Source organism: Phyllostomus hastatus, unplaced genomic scaffold, assembly GCF_019186645.2.
Source record: "Phyllostomus hastatus isolate PE091 unplaced genomic scaffold, TTU_PhHast_1.1 phas_contig_29, whole genome shotgun sequence".
NCBI lineage: Eukaryota > Metazoa > Chordata > Mammalia > Chiroptera > Phyllostomidae > Phyllostomus > Phyllostomus hastatus.
Window position 1 is genome coordinate 23,053,193 of NW_025333835.1, and position 25,592 is coordinate 23,078,784.

At 33.2% G+C, this 25,592-nt stretch overlaps 1 protein-coding gene across 1 annotated transcript in view; it reads right to left on the reverse strand.

Annotated features, from left to right (window-relative positions):
- DACH1 (dachshund family transcription factor 1) overlaps nucleotides 1–25,592 on the reverse strand; it is a 397,049-nt gene that overhangs the window by 6,216 nt on the left and 365,241 nt on the right. The window contains exon 10 of the mRNA XM_045839183.1: nucleotides 25,271–25,339. Coding sequence (XP_045695139.1) covers nucleotides 25,271–25,339 — 69 coding nt within the window. The remainder of the gene's footprint in view (nucleotides 1–25,270; nucleotides 25,340–25,592) is intronic.

Here is a 25,592-nt window from a genome sequence, read left to right on the forward strand (position 1 = left end):
TGAATACAACACCCCTGCAAACATCCACAAGGATCTCTTACATGATTTTTGCACAAAGGGCTTAATAAATTACATTTCCTGTTGGGAAGTAGCATTATTTTAAAAAGACATCTATTTGTTAAAAACATATCTAGACCATTAGAATCTAATGAAGTGTGCTGCTTATATAAAACAGCACATTTATGAGCATAGGTCTCCCTACACCAGAGCTGAAGGAAATATTAACATAACAGAGGGTAAACATACAAGATTGTATTTCTAGAAAGTTTAATATTTACTTAAAATTAGGTTAATATGAAATCTAGTAGCTCTGAGCCTCTCTCAACATAATGTCTTAATCATGTGAAATAAGGGAAAGCAAAACAAGTGATGAAAACAAATGTTAATGATTCGTGTGATATTTGATAAGACAACGAAAGGAAGTCAAAATAAAAGCAAACAAACAGGAACAGATGGAAAGAATCTTTGTCAAGTCATAACCCCTCTTCTAAAACCCCCAAAAGAAGAAGTTAATTAAAGAAAATATTGTTCCTTGCTTTTTTTATCATTTTATATTTATAGTAAGAACATTCTGCTACTGCTAAAGCACTGAAGCAGAGACACAAAGTCTACATTTAATATGAGAAACATTTGAAGAGAGACTGATGTTCAGCATTGGCCCTTTTATAGAATACTAAATAAATAACATATCTTCTCATAAAATGCAGATAACAGTATAAGTGATTTTCTAGAAGTAGTATTCAAGAGTGTGTCAAATACAATAAAAGTAAAAGCTGAAAAAGTTACAACAGATTTTGAATTTCATGTAATTCAGGGTTATAGCTACAAAACCTGACTGAGGCTCACAGAGTTGAGGTAAAGTGAGAGAGCAGGTATCTTTTGAATGGTTCCTCCATCAGCATTTGATGCCATTCTAGATAGTGGTGCAGACTTCGTGTAAGAGAATACAAAAGACGCATTCTGTTTGTACAATCCAAATGTACCAGAACAAGCAGTAAGTAGTGGATTATCTAATGGACCAATACGACCCTCAGTGGTTATCAATAGACCAATATGAGCTCACTTGAAATCAGAGTAGATAACATTTTTTTATGAAGACTAATATGAAGTAAAGGTCTTAATTGTGGCTAATACAGAAGACAAAAATATAATCAGGAACTTGTTTTACATATTTTTCAGTTCTCTTCAGAGAAGAACACAGTCTAGTTTAAAACATGTTCTGAGAACAGAAGATTACTGAAATTGTAGTATGCAGGTTCAAAGGTAACTATGTTTTCAGACAAAGAATGAAAGTGAAACCCTGCCCGTTCCATGTGAGGGACTTTGTATCAGACTCTAGGTAAGCACAGGAAGCCAAGAGAGACCTGAGCTTCAACAGCCAGCCTGAAGTGAGCAGAATTAGACTTCAGGTATTGAGGGCTAGAAGGGGTCATCATTAGGCAAGCTGATCTAGTCACATTCTAAAAGGGAAACTAAATAGACAAACGGGTAATGAAGGCTGAACTGAAGAATGTGAAGAGAAAGAATTTCAATATCTATACAAGGCTATGGGCAATCTCACTTAGCTTAGAGTTATTTAGATAACTCCAACCATAAGCAAAATACTTTTCTCAAATAGCTGGATCAGTTTCCAGTATCTCAGTTCTTCTGAGAAGTGACCTTCTTGTCAGCATCTTAAAAAAAGAGATCAATTGCCTGGATTTCAGGCTCAACTGTGATGTTGACGCTATCTGTAGATGAAGAGGAATTTACTACCAATGGTTAAGATAATCCTACTTTACTGGATATTAAAGACCTTTTATTGTGTAACTCGAGAGTCTTCCCCACTTGGGGTAAAAATCTGAACCCTATAGTTCTATGAACTCATATCACTTTAGAACTCAGTGTTCTTAAATCGTTAACTCCATGACCACAACCAAGCAAAATTGATTTTACAAAATCATTATAATGATCTAATATTCGTCCAAGCAACAGGGAAAGTTGTATGCCTAATGTTAAGTAATTATCCCTCTGACAGAACTTTCAGTCATAAACATTCAGCCTATACTCATGTAGACAGGGTTTGGATCCCATACATTGTATCGCTAGAACTTAAGGGTTGTTGTAACCATTTGTCATAGGATTTGAACTCATTTCCCCCAGGTTGTTGTCACTACAACAATTCTTAAAGAGCTTCACTATCCTAGAGAAATTGATTAAAGTCTGGCTATAATCTCCTTAAGAGCAGATAACATACCATATGACCTTGCATATTTCTAGCACTTTGAACATTGCCTTGAAACTGGAAAGTACTCGGTAAAAATATATGGAAGTATCAAAACAAACATCAGAAATGAGGGGATGATGGACATTATGAGCTTCTGGATGTTATACCTTGAAAAAACACCTCACTTTGGTAAGGATACTTGCCTAGACTAAATACAAAGAAACATCAATGCAAAATGACACACATACTAATAGACTGAATCTTCAGAAATGTCAATTTCACAAACTTTTTTAACAAGCCAAAGAAATGCTCAGGATCAAAGAGGCTAAAAGTAAAGGACAACTATATATAATATGTGATCCCAATTTGGCTTCAGAAATACTATAAAAAATCTATAAAGGACATGCCTAGGTCAAATGGCAAAATTCAAATTTCAAAGTCAGATTAAATAAAACTATTGTGTCAATGAAATAGTTACTGAGCTGTTAAATATACTGTGTTTATATATGAGTAAATATATATATATACATGCACACATGCACACATACATACTCCCTGATATTTTTATATATAAATACCCCCTGAAATATGTATGGTAAACATAATAGGTAAAGAATTATTATTTATATAGCTTACTCTCAAATAATTCAGAAAATACAGAGATATAAAATTATGAAGTACATGGGAACAAAATAATAATAAATGAATCTTGTTAAATTAAATATAAAACTTTTAGTATTTTTTGAACTCTTTTGTAAGTATTTTTCAAATTCAAATTTTAAAACAAAATAGTTTGCCTAAATGAAGTAAATTCTTAATACATCATCAATATCAGATATTTATTAGTGTTGATGATTAACACTCTGCACCATCTAATTAAATGGGAAGGAGTCTCATGGTAAAAATGTTTTCTTCTTCTCAACAAGGCCTTCAAGAAGTCCTAATGAAGTATTAGGCAGTAAGAAGATGCAGAGTGATTTTCTTAAGAGAGTTCTTCAGGAAAAAAGCAAGCTCAGATTTAAGGAACTTATTGGACTGAGGGTGGTGTGGATATAACCTAAATTCTTGTCTATTGGTCCATTATGTTCTAACAGTAAATTTACAATGTTAAATTTTATGAAGTATGCTTAACTGTAATACCAGTTAGTTAGGACTGTGTGTGCTAGTGTGTATTTTTGTATAAGGAAATTACTATCTGTTTAACTGTTTGAAACAAAAACAAAAAGAAGAGCACAGACCTGTTTAAAAGTTTTGTTTTGTTTCTGTAAATAAATAAAAGTGATATTGCTGATAGGACAGCTTTGGTAAACTGTGTGTGTGTGTGTGTGTGTGTGTGTGTGTGTGTGTGTGTGTGTGTGTGTTCTAATTAAGCATTTGTTAGGAAGAAGCAAGAAACCCTCTGAGTGGTTAATGAACCAGTGAGGGAGAAAGGGGTACTTTGCACTTGGGTTACCTTGTCCTGACTGGAAGGTGAGACCTAACTTCAGCAAAGTGAAGCATAGTAAAATCTCATTACTTTCTCCATTCTTCTATCCATTTCCGGGGGAAAGAAGACTAAGAAACAGAGATGGGAAAAATAATCTTGTGAAGCCATATCTGAACCTGCATGATAAACGGGCACATTATCTCCTGTGCTTAATTAAAACAAACATAGAAAAAAAAGTGATGCCTTATTTGATGAAATAGATACTACAGAGGAGGGAAATAACGATCTTTCAAATCAAGCATGTATATCTTTCAGAGCTGCAAGAAACAGGCAAAATCCTCAGTGAAAAAAATAAAGTTTCCAGAAAAAATGCATACACTCTCTCTGTGGAAAACCAGAGGTGGCAGCTGGAAGGGCAGCTCTTGTTGGACCCTAGTTATTTTATTTTATGTTTGGAGAAAAAAATCATCATTATTCTTTTAAAAGTATAGCATTTTCTATTTTCTATAGAATGACTAATTCAATAATTTTAATAAAGTTATATTTGTTTAGGAAAGTAATCGTGAGTGAGTGAAGTTTTAAATCTCTAGAGCTTTATTTAAAATACTTATACAGTGCTGAACCAAAATGCTGGTTTAGTGTTTAACTCTGAAAATGACAAACTTCAACGAAAGATCTCAATTTTTTCAATACATATGAGGATTTTTTAAATTAAAGCAATGACATTTTTGTGGAGAATAGCTTTGCTTTATACCTTATCTAATGAATCATGAAATATTATTTAGATAGGGTGGGGTGAGAACAGAGACATGCTGCAGAACTACTAAATAAGGTAGCCCTTGGTGCACTAAATTTAAAAGTTACATGTAGGGATCAGTTCAGAGATGTACAAAGTTTTATTAAAGAGACAGACTAGCCAAAAAAAAAAATAATAGGGAAATGTGTTGACAGAATGGTCAAATTTAGAGAAAGGAGAATCAGTAGGATGTCCAGAAATATAGGTAGTTCAGACAAACAGAGTTAAACAGGTAAACTTTGGCAAATGCTCATTAAGCGACCATCCAGAGATGAATGTGGACATCTGGTCTACTTTTAGAGATATTCCTGGGTCCATAAAATAGTTGACTCAGATAATGGTCCCTGTTATATCTCATTCTCTCCAGGTAACTTGACAATTTTATTTCTCGCATAGCCGTCTGAGGCAGAAATCCTCTAAGGTAGCCAGCAACACTTCCTGTCTGCTGGCGGTCACATCCTTGTGTGATCCCATCACCTTTAAGTGTCAGTTGTATCTAGTGACTGCCTTGTAATAGAAGAGGATATGGAAAAGATGATGGGAAGTCACTTCAAAGAGTCAGTTATAAGAAAAGAACTGTGACTTTCGTCTTGCTGGCAGACACACACACACTCTATCTCTGCAGGTCTTTGCACTTGCTTGATCGGATGAAGCAGGTTACCACATACTGAGTTGCCCCATGGACAGGGCACGTGGCAAGAAACCAATGATGGCCGCTGCCTAATTGTCAGCGAGTACCGCGGCTCTCAGTCCAACCATGTTGAGGACATGAGCCATGCAGTCTCAGCTGTATCTGTAAGGTTGGAAGTAGAGCCTGCCTTGGTTGATTCTAGAGATGACTGTAGCCCCTGCTGACAATTTATTGCAGCCTGGGAGAGACCCTGAGCAGAGGACCCAACTAAGCTATTCCAAGATTCTTCACATACAAGAACTGTGAGGTAATAAATGTTTTAAACCATAAAGTGTTGAAGTAATTTGTTATGCCATAGTACCTAATTAATACTCTTTTCTTTATAAACAGATGTGCTGGTCAATGGCACAGGTGAATTTTTCAGTTCCTGTGGCTTGCTGTGCTTAATATACTTTAGTTTGCTTTCTTCTGGAAAAGATTGATGACCTAAATCTGGATCATGTGAGCTCACCAAGCCTCCTTGTAATGCTGCTGGAAGATTGCCTGCATTTCAGAGAAACAACAAAACCAGCCTACATGTTTCCCAGTACAATTACGTCTTGTCTTCCTATATCAAAATAATTTTTGAAAAGCTCTAGGATTTGCTACAAATGGAATAAATTATATAAAATCACGTGATATTTTTTCATTTAAAATTTGTTTAGTCTTTTAAAATATATATTGTACATATATTTTAATTATACAGAATATATATAGATATAGATCTATATATCTAGATCTACAATGTAGAAAAATATATATTTTCACTTACTATAGGATCTCTATCTATCCATCCTGTAGTAAATTACGTGTATTACCTTAGGGTACTTTTATTTTACTTGGAGTAAAAGATAAGTTTCTCTGGAAGACTGGTAATTTTATTTCATATTATGGTAGCCATACCAGAAATGAAAATAATAATTTTCAATAGTCTAATCCTTATATTAAACTTACTTCAGAATAATAATGATTATGACTATATCAGATCACCTGGTGCAAGGTGACAGAAGTGGCCGTCCCAGGATGTGGCGTGCTCTGCACAGGTACGGCTGTTACTATTTAATGAGCTACCATTTACAAAGAGAAGAGACAAGGGGAAAATTCTAGACTTCTCTATTAAAACCATGCAGAAAGATAATATTTTTTAAAAAATATTTATTTTTATTTTTCAGATTTTCCTGATTATGGTATTATAGTTGTCCCAATTCATAAACCAATCTTTTTAATGTCTCTCAGAATCTTTTGTTTGGAAGTGGTAATTGGTCAAGTTCAATGTTGGCTAAATCTGGCATCTGGCAATATTTGAAGCTGTTGTTTATTATATTGCATGTTTTGAAATGGAACAGACATAATCTTTTCAAATGAATCAGAAAAATATCAACCAAACAGCCACAGACAATAGCAAATGTAAGACGCTAAATACTTTCTAAAATGGAAAGCAGTAAAAAAAGACAAACGTGCTATCACAAATATATGCAATGCTAATAGATAACTTTATACTTTACAAGTTGTCTCTGTAGAAACAAGAATTTCAGGAATCATCTGGACACTGCGCTTACAATTTATGTTCATTGTCAGTTGCAGTTAGTCCTCAGCATATATTAAATTCCATGATTGCCAAATTTCTTTAATACAATTTTTAAAATAAACACAAGAACTCTACAAATAAGCATTTAGAGTATATCATTATAAATGTGCACACATTTTGAAAGAAGATAAGTGTATCTTCTGATATATGTATATTTCATGCCCACTGTGAAATTCTGCTCTGGGTCATGGTAACACAGGCCACGATTTCCATTAAAATTAATAGCTTGTGGCTGTGGTTACTGTCAGTGTTGCCTTATTTTCCCATCACTAGCAATTGTGATATGAATAAAATTAACTTATGTCACCATGTAGATTATTATATCCTGGATTGAGTTTAGTTTCGAGAAGCATTATGAATTTAAGGAACTCAGCTAGGGTTATGCCAAAAGTACTTTATAATAAATCTTTATTTTCCTACCTTACAGACTATATACCCTTACTTTTGGGATAATTCACAGTTGCATTTGGACAAAACCAAATTGTTCAACCAAGAACTCCTATTTCATCTTAATGACCCTGATTCACTTCAATTAGATGGAACTTAGTTCCATCTCTTTTTAAGAATACTTACTGGCATAGTATAAGAACACTAATTGGTAAGTTGTGGATAATCAGCCTTGCCTGCCTTCCCATCAGGTCTTTGATAGCATCATGGTGTCTGAATGAAGAGTTCACAACCTTAGCCTCTTTCACAGGTTCTCCACTAGTCCAGTGTTGGATGAGAATTCTCAAAGTGCTGCAGCCCTAACCAGGTGTTTCACGACTTTATTACCAAGTGCCTTATATGTTGAAAAATCATGATGCTTGTAAAGCTTAAAATATAGTGTCAGGCTAGAACTATTTTTGTGTAACGCACACTTTGTTGTGATAATTCAGAATGCAATTACATGAGCATTTGTTCTTCACTTACCAAGTCTAAAGAATAAGTGTAATTTTTACCTTTATCAAAATAAGAATGTATTACACTGTTCAAATGATTGCAAAGAATATCTATGCATGAGAGGAAAAAGCTAACAATGAAAGTAAATTATTGTTGCTTTTTGTTTATGATTCTATTCAATGTAGTTTGATTACTTGAAAGGACCAATATTCAACATATTGCCATATGAAACAGTATCATGAAAAATACATGTCTCTTAATGCAAGAGTTGAATTGACAGTTTGTCATAGGTAAGATCTGCAGAATCAACAAAGATGCAAAATAAATAAGTCAAAATATGAATGATCTAATATACTACTATGCATTTTTAGCATTCTCTATTCTAATATTATGTATATAACACTGTAAATTTTTCAGTCCTAGTTTTATTACACTCACTTTAACAGACAAAATTCAAGATCGGTGATCCATCCTTCCTACCACCATAAAAAAAGCTAGATTACATTTTCTCTGTTAAAAATATGTCATTTATTACAAATAAGGATGACATAAAATGTTTAGGATATGTACTGTCATAACCATGAGAATATACTTTGCTTCCCAATGTTGTATGTATTATTCTTATTATAATCTGTTTTTTGGTGATGGGGTGGTTCTAACCTTTCAGAACAATGACAATATTAGATTATGGAAATAAATTTTAAATTTTCCATGTAAGGCTTTAATAGTACCCAGCATTGTATCTCTTCTCTGCCCTTCCCATTCAAACTCCAACTCCATATTCACCTAGGTGCTTACTCTACCACCATCTACGTGCCCTGTTGTTTGTTACATTGCACTCAGTAGGGAGGAGCCAGACTCATTGTTTAGTCTAGTGTGGATCTCTTTCCAAGATTACTTGTTTCCAATTACAAAGCACTGTTTTCCTTTTCTAAATCCTACGATTTCCCCCCTTGTATTTCAAGTGCATCTTCCCACTCTGTTCCTTGCACACCAGAACTTGAATTCTCATCTAGTTTCTGAATTCATTACATTCTTCACTTCTTTATTCTCATTCTTATCAATACCTGCTATGCAAGATTTATATTAGATTTAGAATTTGTATATTAATTTCAAATACAAAAACCCGGAAGACCAGGTCTTTATTTGTATAAATGTTATTTAAGAATATGTCCAGTGCCATACTCAGATATCACTATAACATTTATTTCTCTTCTGTTTGCCAATATTTATATGATATGTTAATAATATGGCTTCTCGGAGGATTTAGACTTATATACCTAGACTTGAATGTATCTTCATTAATCACCCAAATGGAATTTATTGCTTTGTTTGTTCACTGAAAGTACTTTGTTTACACTTCAGAAGCACTAGATCAAAGTGTTACTTCATTAAAAGAGGATAATAAATCTTTTATATCTTTCAGGGGAAAAATCATGCCCAATTTCTAAATTTCAGATTTAATCTATTAAATTAATTTTAGGTCTTAGATACATGTTCCAATATTGTGCTAGTGAGTTCCTATAAACAACAAAGTTAAAATTGAGCTCCACTGGAAAAACTTCAAAATATTACTACTGAAATGTTTTGGATGTTACCTTTTAAACACAGAAACATGCATACATGTTTTGCTTTGTTAAATTTGTTTCATGTAATTAGTGTAATGTATAAATATTTCATATTACTCTAGAAGTAAAATTTGGCTTATAGTTCCTGCCACCCCCTGACAACACCTTGACACTCACTGCTTTAGCAGTAAAAAGTAACTCCACATGTGTTTTATTAGAATTATTTCTGTATCTCTATATCATATTATGAATTATTGAGAAACGATGTAGTGTCTTTTGCACTTTGTCTGGCTCTAGCACTTAAGTGTTTAAGCATTTGCTAAAGTGAACTTGTTACGACAGGTAGATTTAACAAGAACTAGTTGCCACAGACAGTGTGGCAAAGTTCATTCCATGAGATATTATTACCTTTAATTCAATAAATTGATTGTGCAATCAGATGATTTTAGAAAATGCTAATTTAACCTCTCCATCAAATATATTGAAATTAAGACTTTTTTTAATTTAATACAGGAATTTTAGAGTATGTAAAATACTAAATATGGACTTTGAAAATTTAAGAGGATATATATATATATTTAAACTGAAAGTCAATTTTCACAGACACCCATTTAAAATTTTGTTTCCCGAACTGTTCAAGCGATGACTCTCAGAAAAGGACATTGATGGCACATTGGAAACCATGCTGAAGAAGCCTGTTCATCTACACTCTTTTATTCCACACCACAGTAAATACTTTATACATTGTGTTGGTCAAAGGGGCTTGAAAAAAAGAGATCAGATGAAAAATGTATGCATAAAAATAAAGAGAATAGCAATCTTGGTGGACATAACTTAAATTTCACCATTTGGAGCTTCTAAAACTGTTTTAACACATTATAGTTTTTTATTTATTAGCATAACCATACACAGTGAGTGGTAAAAAGAGGGAGAAGACAATACCACTAAAGAAGGCACTAAAATTAAAAGCACAAAAACAAAACAAAACAAAACAAGTCTGGTTTTATATATTCATTTAAGTTTGTCACTTTGCTAACACATTTTAATCAGAAATAATAAATACTGCCAATAGTAAAAAACAATAATCAAAGTCATAATTTTGAAGTCTTTTAGAATTCTACAGTCATTGATCACGGTAAGTGTTGATAAAATTTCATGCATACCTCTTCCCTAATATTTCATGTGAAAGCACCACTTTAAATGTGAAAAAATAACAGATCATAGTTTTGTAATGATAACATAAAATTTCACCTCTGTTGACTATACATTTTTAACATTAAAAGAATAATTAGAGAGGTTTAGGCATCTCCTTTGTTTTGGAAGAATAACATGCAAAGAAGCCTACTGAGTTGTGATAATTCACAGCCTTTCTATGTGAATTGCTGGGTTTCAGTAGATGCCTGTGTGCTAATTTTCTCACAGAGGAATAGAATCACACATTGAAATACTATCCAAAACAAAGCCACCAAGAACTACATTTGAGATCAAAGTGGGAAATTATCTACCAACTAAATATTTAAACATTAATTTAGGAAATCAATTGGTAGCAGCTTTAAAAAAATCTAGCTATACTGGCACTTAAGTATATTAAGTACATAAATCTCTCAACAGATTCACCTAATTTTTCTTTTTATTTATGACCAACTGCTCCAGCATTAATTTTCATATCATTTTCACTGTGTAGATGAATGCCATCAGTATTTTTGAAATTAGTCAGTTGAGAGTGTTGTGGTGGATGTGAAATTATGAGATGAGAGAATATGGAAACTAAGTTATAAACTATTCCCAGCTTCAGATCAAAAGGAGTTTTGCTCTATTGCTAACACCATAGTTCATACTCTTCAGTGTCTTTATGCTTCTTTTGGATGGATGGTCTGTTGGAGAGTTAGTCATGGTTTGTTGAAGACCAATCCCGTGACCCAGATTTGGACTTGACAATGGTAAATTTTTGAGAGCCACTGTGGAAGTTTCTGTCTAATCTGACCCCAAATGAGTTCACGGCAATGGGCCACCTGTTCTCATTTACTATATCAGTAGGTACAACAAGGAGCAGTATGTCACCAGTTGACTTTTGTCTTTTTTTTTGTCTAAAATAACAATACAATATCTACAAATAATATAACAAAATGACATGGAAAAATAGTTTTTTATAACCACATTTTGATTCTGATGCTGGTAACCCTTGGAAAGTTGGTGCAATTATATCATATCTCAATAAAGTTTTGCCTGAGAAAGGTAAAAAACTTATTAAAATGTTATTCCCAAATATAGACCATAAATAAATGAGTGCTATGTCATTAACATTTTTCTTTGTATTTACCAGGTTTACCTCACTCTTCATTCACTGAGACCTGGATACATTAACCAAGATCGGTTCTGCATTCTTTAGGAAATACAAGTCTAGGGGCTATGTTATATGATTCAACAACCCTTTAAATTAAAGTACCTCTGCAATTTCTTTAAATGCTTCTCATTCCAATAATTTAAGAAGTATAATTATAAGTTAAAAAATAAAAAATGGGACATTTTTAATTCTGTGCAATGGCCACATGACTCCCATCCTGACATGACGGGATTAATCTGCATTGCCCACATCTGAAGGAAGATGTGAATGGGTGGGCCTCGAAATATTCTTTCCAAAGGGTGTCTGGATTCGAAGCAATTGGAAGAAGCAGTTTGGTTCATTCTGAAAAGCTAGAAGAGCTAGTCTCTTTACTTGTGACTTAACTGCTATTTTCAATTTGGTTTATGTATTAATAGTTGATATACTACTAGTTTTCTTTTTAATTGAGAGAAGTTTTTTTATGTTTCACAGAAGGTAAATACGTGTCTTGCTTGGACATTGACAGTATCTTTAAAAAATCTGCAATTTTACATAAAAAGTAGTATCTTTGAGTTCCTCAGAAAACAAATATGGATATACTGAGCTTACAGTCCCATTTGAGCAGGAGTTGGCTAGAACACAGAACGGTCTTTTGGGTTTAGAGAGAAATGTGCTTTCCATTCCTATGGTCTCACATGTAATCTTTTCTCATTTGTAAAATTTATCCCGATCCCCAAACTTTTAACCAAGGATTGGCTTAGACTGTGACATTTCATATGATTTTTCTGGAGAAATTTATAAAAAACATTATAAATCACTAAAAACACTGAAATTATTAATAAAAGTAAATATTTTATCATGAAAATCAAATACTTAGTTCTTAATCTGTTAAAATGGGAATTCCATAAGTAAATATAAAACCACAGTATGGAATATTGAAGTTAAACACAGCACACCTGATTATGTAAGAGAATAATTTATGGTCTAAAACCTCCCCATCCAGTGCTCTTTCTCCCAGGGTGAAATAAATAAAGAATGAGAGTCAGATCCAATAATTTGTAGCCATCATTCATTGTTTTATAGGTGTAATTAGTAAGCTTAAGCAGAACTATGTTTGGAAATTTACTATCTCTGGAGTATGATTATGTATGAATTAGAAGAGTCTGTAGCTACTCCACACTATATGAAAATACAAATTGTGTTAAGAGAAATTTGTCAAAATAAAATAAAAAAAATAAGAGGCTCTAATGCTTCTATCTTAAATGAGACAAAAATAATTGGTTTGTCTTTTATTTAATTTGAAAAGAGATGGGTAATCATACAGAATATGTGGCTGCAAATAAATTTCCTTAAACCATGTTGTTTAAACTGACACAAATATTTCAAGTCACACTCTATCATTAATTTTTTAATTGCTTTGGAAAACCTGGTAAATATAACTTTTATTTTCCACCTTAGAACATGCTAAAAGAAAAAAAGCATGTGCTGCATACTAAAAAATATTTGTTGGCTTAAGAAAAAATTCTTCATTCACTAATGTTTAATTTTTATCATATATGAATAGTACTGCAAGTACCATTACATTAAATTTGTGCATAAATGTAAAACTAGCAAATTCTTGTTATCAGTTAACCTCTACCAGGCACTGTTCTAAAATTATACATATATGTGTGTGTGTATATATATTATACATACATATATATACATATATATACATATACATGCACACACACATATTCACTTTAATCATGTAAATCTCTGTAAGGTGGATACTATGATTATTATCCTATAGATTAGGAATCCTCAAAATCAAAAAGTTTGATTTATACACTCAGTGTTACTCAGATAATAACCAGCAATGTGGAGATTTGAACTCAGGTAGTCTGATTCTAGAATTCATGCACCCATAATGGACCACAGACACACTGTGTTTGTGTGTGGGTGAGTGTACAAATAAAAAATTAGATGTCTTTGCAATTGTGACAGGATAAAAACACCAGCAACAGAGTCAGTCTGAGCAGTGGAGATGAGTCACCAGGGTCACAGCACTAACAAACAGAAGTGTTGGTACTAGGTGGTGGCCCTCAGTCCACCAGCGTTCTCCAAGGCCGGAGTTGTTTTAGGGTTAATTTTAATCCTTCAGAAATCAGTTATTTATAAAATATTAAGAAAAGAAATCAGTTATTTAAACAAATCATCAAAGTTAATGCCAAAGAAAATCTGTATTGGCATTTGTTTTGTAACTGATTAGTAATAATATCTGTAACCTAATAGATTTACTTTTCTTTTTATATTAGAGAAAATTTCATGAGAATCTGAAAATTTTGGGAGCAGTTGCAGGGCTAAGAAATATCTGTTACCTAATGGAAATGCCTTTGTACTTTCCTAAAGAAGAATTCCATAGAAAACCAAAGGCAATTTAATTGAATTTATCACATTAATAAACTTTACATGGAAAGAACTATATATTTGCATTTTGAATCTTAATTCTTATAAATTTATGCCACCCTAATTATCTAGTTTAACATTTAGCCATTCATAGCCACTTCATAAATTATCATGAGATAAAAGATTGATGTCATGCAGGAGCAAGTTATACGGAGTTAAAGTGACTCTGAGGTCCTGACTTCACAGTTTGATTCCAAGCAAGAGTCAAGGGGGGTGGGGGGACTGGCTGAAAAAGGTGCAGAGATTAAGTGAAAACAAAACAAAACAAAACAAAACAAAACAAAAACTACCTCAGAGATAGACAGCACTACAGTTACTGATAGAGGGAAATGGGGGTGAGGGGAGGCAGGAAAGGGTAAAGAGGGGTAAATGGTGATGAAAAGAGGCATGACCTGCAGTGGTGAACACACCGTAGAATCTACAGATGATGTGTTACAAAACTGTACACCTTAAGTCTATATAATTTTATTAACCCATTCAATAAAAATAATATGAAATGAAAAATTTGCTCTACCCCCATGTACCTCAGTATCCTCAAATGGTATAAAATGTGCATGCCATGAAGGTGAACAACATAATGTATGAGAAAACACTGGGCAAATTTCAGATTGCTTTAGAGATGCTAGCTGATGTTCTTCCTAAGAAACGTTTTTAGATGCCCTTCTTTGCTAAACAATTTCCCACCCATTATATCTTTTTAACTTTCAGGCTCTCTTTTCACACTCTTACTCAGTTCTCTTGAATATATACCATTTGGCACTTGTTGAAATTTTAGATTCCGTTCCCTCCAAGGCACGTCTCTTGATTTGCACTGTGATCCCTCAGCCTGTGAGAGGAGGAACCCCTGCTGCAAGTCTCTGACAGGCAGATTTAGAGTAAAGTTGGAACTGTACGGCTTCTGCCAGGGAATATGGTCAGTCCGTCCAGCAGATGTTAATAATAGCAAATGGATTTTAATAGGCTAATTTCTTTCAACCAGCTAAAATATTTTCAACCATTGAATCATTTCCCAAACAATTAAACATACTGATTTTTCTCATGTATACCCACTTGTTACCCACTAGTTCAGCCATAAAAATAATACCACCATTAAAAGGAATGATCAGTCCTTTGCAAATTTTACTTGTAATGCTAGTTACATTCATTTACCAAATGCTTCACTACATATGCGAAAGCAAAATTAGACTTTCTTTTTTTCAAAAAGGTTGCTGTTGTTAAAATGATTCCAAATGCTAAATAATGTGTTTGTTTTTCAGCTGTTGTAAGTCTAAAGAGATTTTTTGAACACTTCAATTATAAAAACATTTAAAACATACAAACTTGTGCAATTTTTATTTTAATGAAGATGAGAAGTTCATTAAAGAAGATAAATATTTCATTAGATGTTAAATAAAACAAAGAGATTTTTTGGCTTCTCTCAGCACAAAATTCCTTTGAAAGATTAATTAATACATGCAAATTATGCAAATTAGACCCATGCAAATATTTTATGAAGACAATTAAGGGAACCATTAATTACTGCTTTTTTTGCTTCAGTGAGATTCATTCATTTAATTTTAATTTCACTTTAACTGTTTTGATGTATAATCTTTCAGCTAAGAACTTTATCTTTCCTGGCGGGTCACTTAAACTTATAAATTTCATCAAGTGAGTGCACAGAAATCTGTAAAGATATTCTCTAGACTATGTTTAGTATCAAGAGAAATTTCTGATACAATGCACTCCCAAAAACAGGGAAACTGGAAGGGAATGTGAGCTCATTCTTGGACAAGGTTCAACTGCTGGAAAAGCAATTAATTTGCTTTGGCTGTGCTAATACAGGGGAATTAGAAAGTGTGACACAAGACAAATAGAAATAATTAGTTCTCCAAAATGATGTTCTCATTAATATGGTTCAAACAGTAGAAATAAAAAACATTATTGTGGCATGTCTGCATTCTGTTCCTAATCATGAGAGGTGGGATAATGCACCATAAGCATTTTACATTTATAGTCCAAATGATGATGTTTTATTTTTTTTCTAAAGGAAAATTTAAAGCAAATGATGTTATATATCATGAATGTCTAAACATACACATACTACCAAAATTGATAACATACTTACCACACCATGTGTTTATGTACCAATTTCTATTTATTTCATACAAATCCTGTAATTTAGCAAATAGATATAAAAATGATGGTTCTTCTTATGTAACAAATATTTTATCACTTTTATAATTCACAGTATAAACAGCATTTCTCAAAATATATTTTAAAAATTGTATTTGCACTCCATCTTAAAGAAGCCATTCTCTACATTTACTAAAGATTCTTTCAGATGGCCAGGGTAGTTTTACTGTCTAAGGGTGGATAGAACACGAGAATGCAAGTTTTATGAATATGAACCACTAACCTGTATTATCAAGGCTTCTTCAGCTTTGGAGAATATTATACACATTTTCTACTCAAGATCTTCAGTCAGCAAATTAATTGGCTAAAATGGCCATCAAAATTTCCCTTAATAATAAAGGTTTTAAAAGACTTAAAGCAAAACCCTATATTAAATAAACTTTTAAAACTAAAGATAATGATATACTCCCTAAAAATAAAAATCAATGTATTAACCATAATGAAAAACCAACTTGCTAAACTGTCTAGTCAGTTAGAATAATAAAAAGTATCATCAGTAAAATTTTTACCTAGTCTATGGCACTTTCCTCTGTCCTGCAGCCAGTCCTTATTAGTGTAGGGTATTATGAAAGGTTGTAAGTGGACACACATCACTGGTATTTGTTGAGCTTTTAGTGTTTACTAGAAACAGTTCTTCAAATCAAATTTTCTTTCTTAAAAAGGTAATCTCATTTTATCCATCCTGAAATTTCTAAAATATCCAAGTTCCTTTTGCTTATTTATACTGTCCACTCAGACGTCTCTTACACCTTCCAAATTAGGATCCTCTGTGTCTGTCATTGATATGTTCTGTTTAACCACTCTTCTGTATCACTAATTATGATATTAAATCAAAATGGATCTAGTATTAATCTTTAGGGCCCTTTGCGAATACCTTTCCCCATTCCCAACTACTCTTTAATAATGGTCTTTACACAGTATTCAAGCCAAGCCAAAAACATGTTCATGAACTTGGTAATTTAATACAATTTTTTCAATTTTATCTATGCTAACAAAACATTATTATATTTCCATTAATATCCTCTCTCTTTCAATACTTAAAGAAAAACAATGTAGTTGTACAAATGTCCATTTCCCATCTCTAAACTTCTAAGTCTAATGCATTATTCCTGATATTCCCCACCTCCCCTAAACTCTCACAGTACTGACCATGTGTTATATTGCTTTTAGTAGAAAAAAATATTTCAATAAATTACAACTAAGCCCAATTGTTTTGCCTTAATTTGTCTAATATTTAGGCAATGCAAAAAGAATTGAAATCATATCATAAAACCTTGTATGTCACAAACCCACACAAATATAGAATAATGACAATCATGCTTTTTCATAAGAACCAGAAGTTTAGAAAATCAGCTCTATTAAAATATACATTGAAAATAATCTTGTGTAGGAAACAATTATAATGAGTTACATTTTATGACTGTTTTGAACAACTTCAAACTTAACTGCCCACTATGTCTAATTTCATGTATAATTAGTTTAAATTACATAAAAGGCCATTTCCAACACCTATGAGAAGCCTTCAACATTTGGAATTTAAGCATATCTACCTGTAATCAAAGACAAGATTTACTGTTTTATACATTTCTTAAAAGAATAAAAATTCTTATACTGAAATTAAGATTACATTTTTCTAAAAGTTTACAAAATACTAAAACGTGAGTATCTCTGAGGCTTTATAGTTAATAATAATAACTGTCAAGTTGAACGAGTAGTTAACAGTGACCTACGAAAACTATGGAATGTTAGCCTGTTTATTAGTTACTGCCAGCCATCGCTACCATCTTCTGTTCACCTTAATCAATGCTGTCTTAAATTGATTAGCTGTATTGACATGCTGCCAAACACCAGAAACCAGGGCCAAGAGACTAGAGTAAATTGATTATTGTTTAGTTCTGTTCATAGCAACATAATTCTAATATTTATTTTTTAAGATCAAATAAAACAGTTGGAGGTGATCCCAATGGTGACTGCGTATTTGTAAGTGAATAAGCAATAGTCAGTGTGCTCTGCAGGCAGACCAGACAACAGTTTCAAGCAAACCCTCCCCTCCTTGTTGTTTTAATTAATTGAAAGTCACCTCTCCCTTTTAAGCTAAATAAAAACATTTTTAAATATGTAAAATTGGGTTCGAGTAAAAAGTTCTTGTAAATTACTATGTTATAGAAAATAGATTATAAAAATAATTTTTCTGAAAAAAGAAAAATAAATTATATTAGAGTAATAATAACTTTAGTGTTTACCAGTTGCTAGAAACTATGGTAAAACAAAATAATAACATTTAATATTAACAGCTAAAACTTTACTGTGTGCCTACTATTGCCTAGTATGTGCTAAATGCTTTACACAAATTATTTTATTTAATCCTTATAGTGACTCCATGAGTCTAAGCAATTACTAAAGGGGGAAAAGAAAAAGAGTAGAGCCAAGATCTGAATCTAGACCTGACTCCTAGAAGTTTCTAATTGCTAGATTCTACAGAGTTCTAGAGAACTTCCATTCCTGCGTTAAACTTAAAGGTCTTTCTTTAAGGATTAGAATGTCCATAAGAAATCCAATCTCTATACTACTTTCATAAAGATCTCAAAAGCAGTATGTTTAAATAAGATTCCATTGGGGACCAGTAAGTGTAAAAGTCTTGGGATATCATTTAGTAACTGTTCAACCACACACCGCGCAAGAATTGCAGAGGCTCTCCCAATGTCTCACATGAAGTCAGAACTGGATTTGTGTCTGATTTAAAATTTATCATGAGTTCATTGCATGCTAATCAATGTAGATACATCTTTTACCTAAATATGCTAACATCTTAATTTCTTTTATTGACAGCTTATTTTCTTCAGTTAGAGCAAAAATTTTCCCCAGGGTGTCTGGAAGTGTCTATAAACATTGTATACGTATAATGGCTAATGAAACGGTTAAAAAAAAAAACCCTGAAAAAGAAATATTTTTTTCCAACTGTATATCATTCCTAAGTAGCTGTCAGTAGACTATTTTAAACTTTTGAAGTTATTAACAGGTAATATGCTCACTGTCCGAAACGAGTAATGGGGCTGCAAGTGGTTATCCTAAGAGGGAGACACGGAAGTGCAGACAACAAACCAGGGAGGGAAAAACAAAGGTTTGGGGGCTCATCAACCCCGAATCAAACGTCAGCAACCCCATTCATTTACAGTACAAATGTGTGAATGTTAATGAGGCACACTGAGCTTTAGTTATCTCACCTTTAAATTAGAATATACACGAAGGGCTCAATAAATACAAATTCCTAGTCCAACTCATTATTTTAATAAATGAGTACTTCCACTTACTACATATCACTAAGTCTAAAAATGCATTAATGAGAAATCCATTGAGTATTAGAACATTTGATTCAATAAATAAAAGCTTGAGAAAAGGTATAAGTTCCACATGTAACCTGCATTTAATATCTTGAAGCTGTGAGTTACTAAAGAAGTAATGTGGTGGTCCATCCTTTATCGGAGGTTTTGCTTTCTGAAATTTTCAGTTACTCACAGTCAACAGCAGTTCAGAAATATTAAATGGAAATTCCAGAAATAGCAATTCATATACTTAAATTGTGCATCATTCTGAGTAGCCTGATGCAATCAGGCACCTTCCTGCTAGCCCCACCCCGGGAGGCAATCGTTCCACCGTACAGCACATCCACACTGTGTATGCTACCTGCCCACTTTGCACACAGTGGCAGCCTTGATCATCAGACCAGTTTTCAGGGAGACAAAGAGAGAGAGGGAAAGAGAGGACATATACATAACTGTGATTACAGCACACTGTTATAATTGTTCTATTTTATTGTTAGCTATTGTTATAATCTCTTACTTTGCCTACTTTATAAATTAAACTCTATATGGGTATTATGTATAGGTTATATACAGGTAAAAGCATGGTTTGGTCCTACCCATGGTTTCAGACACTGACTGTGAGTCTTGAAAAAATGTATCCCCTGAAGATAAGGGGAAGCTACTGTAATAATAGCATATTTTAGAGGAGCAGTATTTTAACAATCCTAGTCTAAAAACAATGTGTAAGAACATAAGGGGATGTGAACAGCAACTGAAATGAGTTATTCTCAATGCCCTTTAACACATGGTGTAACCTTTGAGAATTCATGCACCCTCACTCAACCCTTGGTTCCTCTTTTGCAAAATAAAGATATTTAATTAATCTTTAAAGTTCTTTCCAATGCTAAAGCAGTAATGTCATATAAGTGTGCTTGGCATATCATCAGTGTTCAATAAATATTTGTTGAATAGATAAATAATTTTACATTTAACTTGTATCTTTACATATCTAGGAAGCAGAAAGAAGATATTTTTAAATAAAAAAAGATTGTTAATAGGAAGGCATGCCTTTTATGTCTGTAATTTGGAACAATGTTTGATTTTCTATGATCTGAGATCAGTCGAAAAAAAAAAAGCCAAACAGTTTTGACTATGGCTATTGAATGTAAATAAAAGAGATGTACTTTCAAGTGAAGTCAAGATTTTCAAGCATAACTTACTGATATTCTAAGATGTTAGAGGAATTGTGGTCCACATTTCCATTGATTTTAACAATTGCCTTTTGTTTTGGGAGGACAGGTTTTTACTTAGAAAGAAAAAACAACAGGTACTATTTCAAAAGTGAACTTTGTAGAGATTTTGGAAATTTATACCAGACACAGATAAAACAGGACTAACTCATGATTCTCCCATGTTATGGTTCATTTGTTAATCACATAAACAATATATATGGACAATTTAATCATTTGAAATTATATGAAATACATAAAAAGAAGCATGAGGTTAATGTAAATAATAAAGTATTTTTTAAGAAATATGACTATGGTATGTTAAATTAAATATAAATTTAAAGTGAAAAATTGAGTGTAAGTGACTATTCACAAAATCAAAATCTTAGGCCAAATGTGCAAAAAGAATTATTAGAAATGCCCATGAGAAGAATAAACAAACACTGTTAATTCAGCTATCAGAAATAAAAATTAGTTCTTCCTGAATTCGTAATTCTGACTATCCTAGAAAAAACCATATTATTCTTTATTAGTTCCCATTAGTCTCTCTGACTAAACTGGGAGATTCGTCAGAACAAAAGGATCTCAGGCATCCACAAAATCTAATACAGATCCTATTTCATCAATGGTTGACACAATTCTTCAGGAATGTGTTAAGCATTCTGTGGGGCACTAGGGGTATCACAGTGAATAACAGGCATAGCTCTGCTGACTCCTTGCTCGGAGAAAGGAGGCTTGATCAGGGAACTGGAAATGCACAGCGTGTTGTTGTGGAGAAATGACAGGTGTGGTAAGAACCTCTAAGAGGCTTAACTAGATCCCAGGGTCAGGAAGGTGCTGCCAGAGTCGGTGTGGAGACTAGGAAGCATCCCTTATAGCAGTAACTCCTAAGATGAGACTTAAAGGATGGGTAAGTAAAGTCAGGGGAGAGCAGGAAACATCCTTGGTAGGAGGAGAAAGATGTGAGGGTTTCAGGAAATCAAAAAATCCCAGTGTAATAAAAGCACAGAGAACGAAGGGGAAGAGTTGTGATTGGGTGTAAAGGTGTGGAAGGGAAAGGTCAAGCTGACTCTCCTCATTATATATTAGGGGGTACTGGATCAGGCAGATGAGGGTACCACAGAGCGAGAATCCTGAAGGCAGACAGGTTTGCAAGGCCGAGGTGGAGGATCTTTCTGTTTTTGCACTGACCTTGATGTCCCTGTGAGACAGCCAAATAAAAGTTGAATATTATCTGGAGCTCTTAACAGATGTCTCAGTGGGATGAGAAGGTATTTTTAGAGTTGTCAAAATATGTAAGTTAAGCCATTTAGGTGGATGCTGTTGCTTAGGGAGAGAGAATGAAGAGACTAGGACTTGGCTAAAGGAAGCCATCACGCAACAGGCTTGGCTGCACATAGTCTGCGTGTGTGTTACCCACACATACGGAGGGGGTTTCGGAGGACATTTACTGCCTAGTCCAAAAATTTGCTGAATGAATATTTATGTATACTATGTCTACTATATGTATTTAAAAGATCTTATAAATAGCTTTAAAATACATTTTTCAAACTCCAACACAAATCATAACATAAGCAAATCTATAAGAGTCAAGGCACAAGAGAGATAAGCACCATCAGGTTCAGCTCCTAGTACAAGTCGTTGTGTTTTAATTTTTGGATGTTTATTCAACATTCATAATATCTCCTCCACACTCATAAATTTTGAGTTGGTTATTAGAAATATCAGGAATGAAGGATTTATTTCTGGGTAGTATGGGATGATATATTGTACCTTACTTATCAAGATAACTAAGTTATTTAGGGCCTCTTTGCTCAGGAATACTTTATAAACTGCTTTCTTATTTCCTCTCCCACACCTTTATAGTTTTATAGAAATCATGGTACTAAATGCCAAAGCAGCAACATTTAGTCTAACTTCAGGTCCTTGCAGGAGGTAATTACTTGGCACTTGAGCAGAATTGAAGTGCCCCACTGCCAGGTAAGGGACTCTTGGGCCAAGAATGGCATTTTTATTGCTAAAAATATTAAAAATAAATAAATACATGGCAAGCATGAAGCAATGTGGGTTTTCCTTGTCTGTCCTAATTAAGTTGAGTTTATTTTGGAATAGAGAATAATTTCAGTTATGGTTGGATTGGGAGCAAGAAAGAGTACAAATAACAACATCACGTGTGGGCTTGAGAACACTGAGAGAGAGGGAAAGCCAAGGGAGCAAGAGGTTGTGTTTGTGCCGTTCCCCCACTGGGAAGCAGCAGGTGCTACGGCTCCCCAGATGCCTGGTGTTGGCCGTGTCACAAATTAGTAGTGAGTTCTGGGTCTGTCTTCATCGCCTTTCCTGTTCTTGTGCTTACACTCAGAATTTAAGTACAGTCTTTTTCTTTGGATTTCTTTTGTTCACAGTTAATTTTGCTCTCTTCATTCCCTCCAAATATGAGAATTTAGTTTCTAAGGTTTAAAAAAAAACTTCAAAGGGCTAAATGAGCTTACTCAGTGGGGTTAGAGTAGCAAAAGGCAATCTTTTTTTTGTCGTATTTTAAAAGTCTTGGGTAGTTCAACTGTTGGTGAAATAACTTGTTAGCAACTAACACATAGAAATATAGATTCATGTGCAGTACTTTAAATTACATTGGAAATTCAAATGTGCATTAAACAATTTAAAAAATTATTAAATCCAAGTGTAAATATGCAAACAGGAGAACATTACTGATTATGTACCTCAAACTTCAGGAACACATCATTTTAATTGACCAGCAGAATGAGTAAATGAATGAATGACTGACTTCATTATACAATTGAAACAAAGCAATAAATAACCTCACACTCATTTATATTTGGCTGAAAGTTACTATGCATACTTGTTGTTCAGATGTTTTGTTTCCTTAATTATAAAGTTATTTGGGTAGGTTTTTTATGTTATCCAACTGACAGCACTCTGAATGATAAAAAGAAGGCAATTTACGATGAAAAGTTTTTGTCAGAGTAAGCAAATCACAATAGAAAGAGAATTCTCAATATTTCAACCTCATACAGCAGGATTTAATCCATATTAAAGTACATATTTGAATATATGTGAACTTTAAAGATTCAAATAATAACAGTCATAGCCTTTTTGATGACCAAAACATTTCTGATAGCAAACTCATGCAAAAATAATTCATCATTGCCTGAACATTTCTTAATATTAATGACAAATCTCCCATTTATGTGCAAGAATACAGTGCCCATAGTTTTTCTTAGATTGAGTTGCAATCTAAGAAAATTCTGCGGACAACAGATAATTTATATGTCACATCTACCTTGAGATTCGTGTCCTTTCTTAGACCCCTTTGGACCTTAGCTAAATCAGTGTGTGAGTAACCAACCCCTGCTCATTGTAGCCAGGGCCGGTATTTACATTGGCCTTACTGAGATTATACACCCTGATCAAGAAGACTGGCTTTGTTAATAATTTGTTAATAAGTGTATACGGCTTTTAAAAGAAATGCAACAGGCATCTTTTGACTTTATTATTATATGTACACACACATATATATATATATATAATTTTGCTGAAATCCATAAGTTTTAAAAAATGAAGTCTTTTCTACATCTACAATTGCATTAATCTTGTATATCCAAGGGGATATCATAATAACATATGGTTCAAGTTTTAGGATTTTAAAAAAATAATTATGATGGTTTCAGGTAAAATAAACATAGGCAAAAAACATTCTTTAGGAATGTTTCAAGTTTCTGATATTTACTTATTGCATATATGATACCTTACAAAAATATATTTTCTTTACACAAAACCGAGAATGGCACATTTGGAGCTGGTTAAGTAACACAATTAATGTCAAACAAAAATCCCCCAAATGACTGAGCTTAAAATGCAAAATAAAAGCAATTGGGACGATTATAGCAGTTAATCATTTTAGGACTCATTTGAAGAATCCTCTTCATTTGAAGTAAAAAACAAATGCTCTTTTTACTGTTCTGTATTCATGAAATTAGATGGAGTTTACTGTCGAGAATAGATGTTAGACCATAAATGCTACCTTCAAATTTTGTCCTCTTGTAGTGTGGTCTTGGCAATATATATATTTAGCTCCTCTGAGTGTGTAACACAGTTCCCTTTAGTATTCTATATATGATTTTGTTCAGCAGATTTGTGTTATTAAAATGCATATAATAGCATACAGGGCATTTGGAAAATCCACGTAGGACTAAACTATCTTATTTATAACATTCAAACAGTCGATTTTGCATGGGTCTGGCAATAACTGTCACAAAATGAGTAGAAAGAATTTTTAAATATTAAGAATTCTCTATTTGATTAGCTCATGATTTTATTAATACAGAATAGAACTTATAAATCCTTCCTGCATTAGATTGGGCTTTAAGCATTCAATACTGTGTCCAAGATTAAATCATACATTGTTTAAAATTAATTATTCCTTTTTAATTGCATTGTATAAACAGAAATGACCTGTTAATTTAAAGAAAATCTATCAGCACAAAATGAATTCACTCATATAAACAAGCAAGATGAACTTGACCTTGTTTGAACTTGTTTTGATGTGGCCCAGATGGTAGGCTACATGCTTGAATAGCAGGCTAAAGCTGAGGAAAAACTCATATAGCAAGATCTAGATTTATAGCCTTTTGCAAATTCCTACCTTGTATTGTCCTTTCAGCATCTGTTCTGCCGCCAGCGCGGTCAGCTTCTATCTCTGGGGTCAGAGAATCTAAAAGCACAGGAAGGTAAGAGTGACACACATTTCATTGGATTCCTATTGTCCTTTATTAAAAGAGCAACCTGTTACTCTGGTGCTGCATTAAAATTATATAAATCTTTGTCATCTTTTCAAGGGTAAACAAAGACGATAACCATAAGAATTATCAAAAGATTTGAATAGATAAATAACACCAATTGGTTCATAAAATGGAATGAGGGTTGAGAAGTTCTCAGGTTCCTCTTTTCTCATGTTTCAGGAGAGA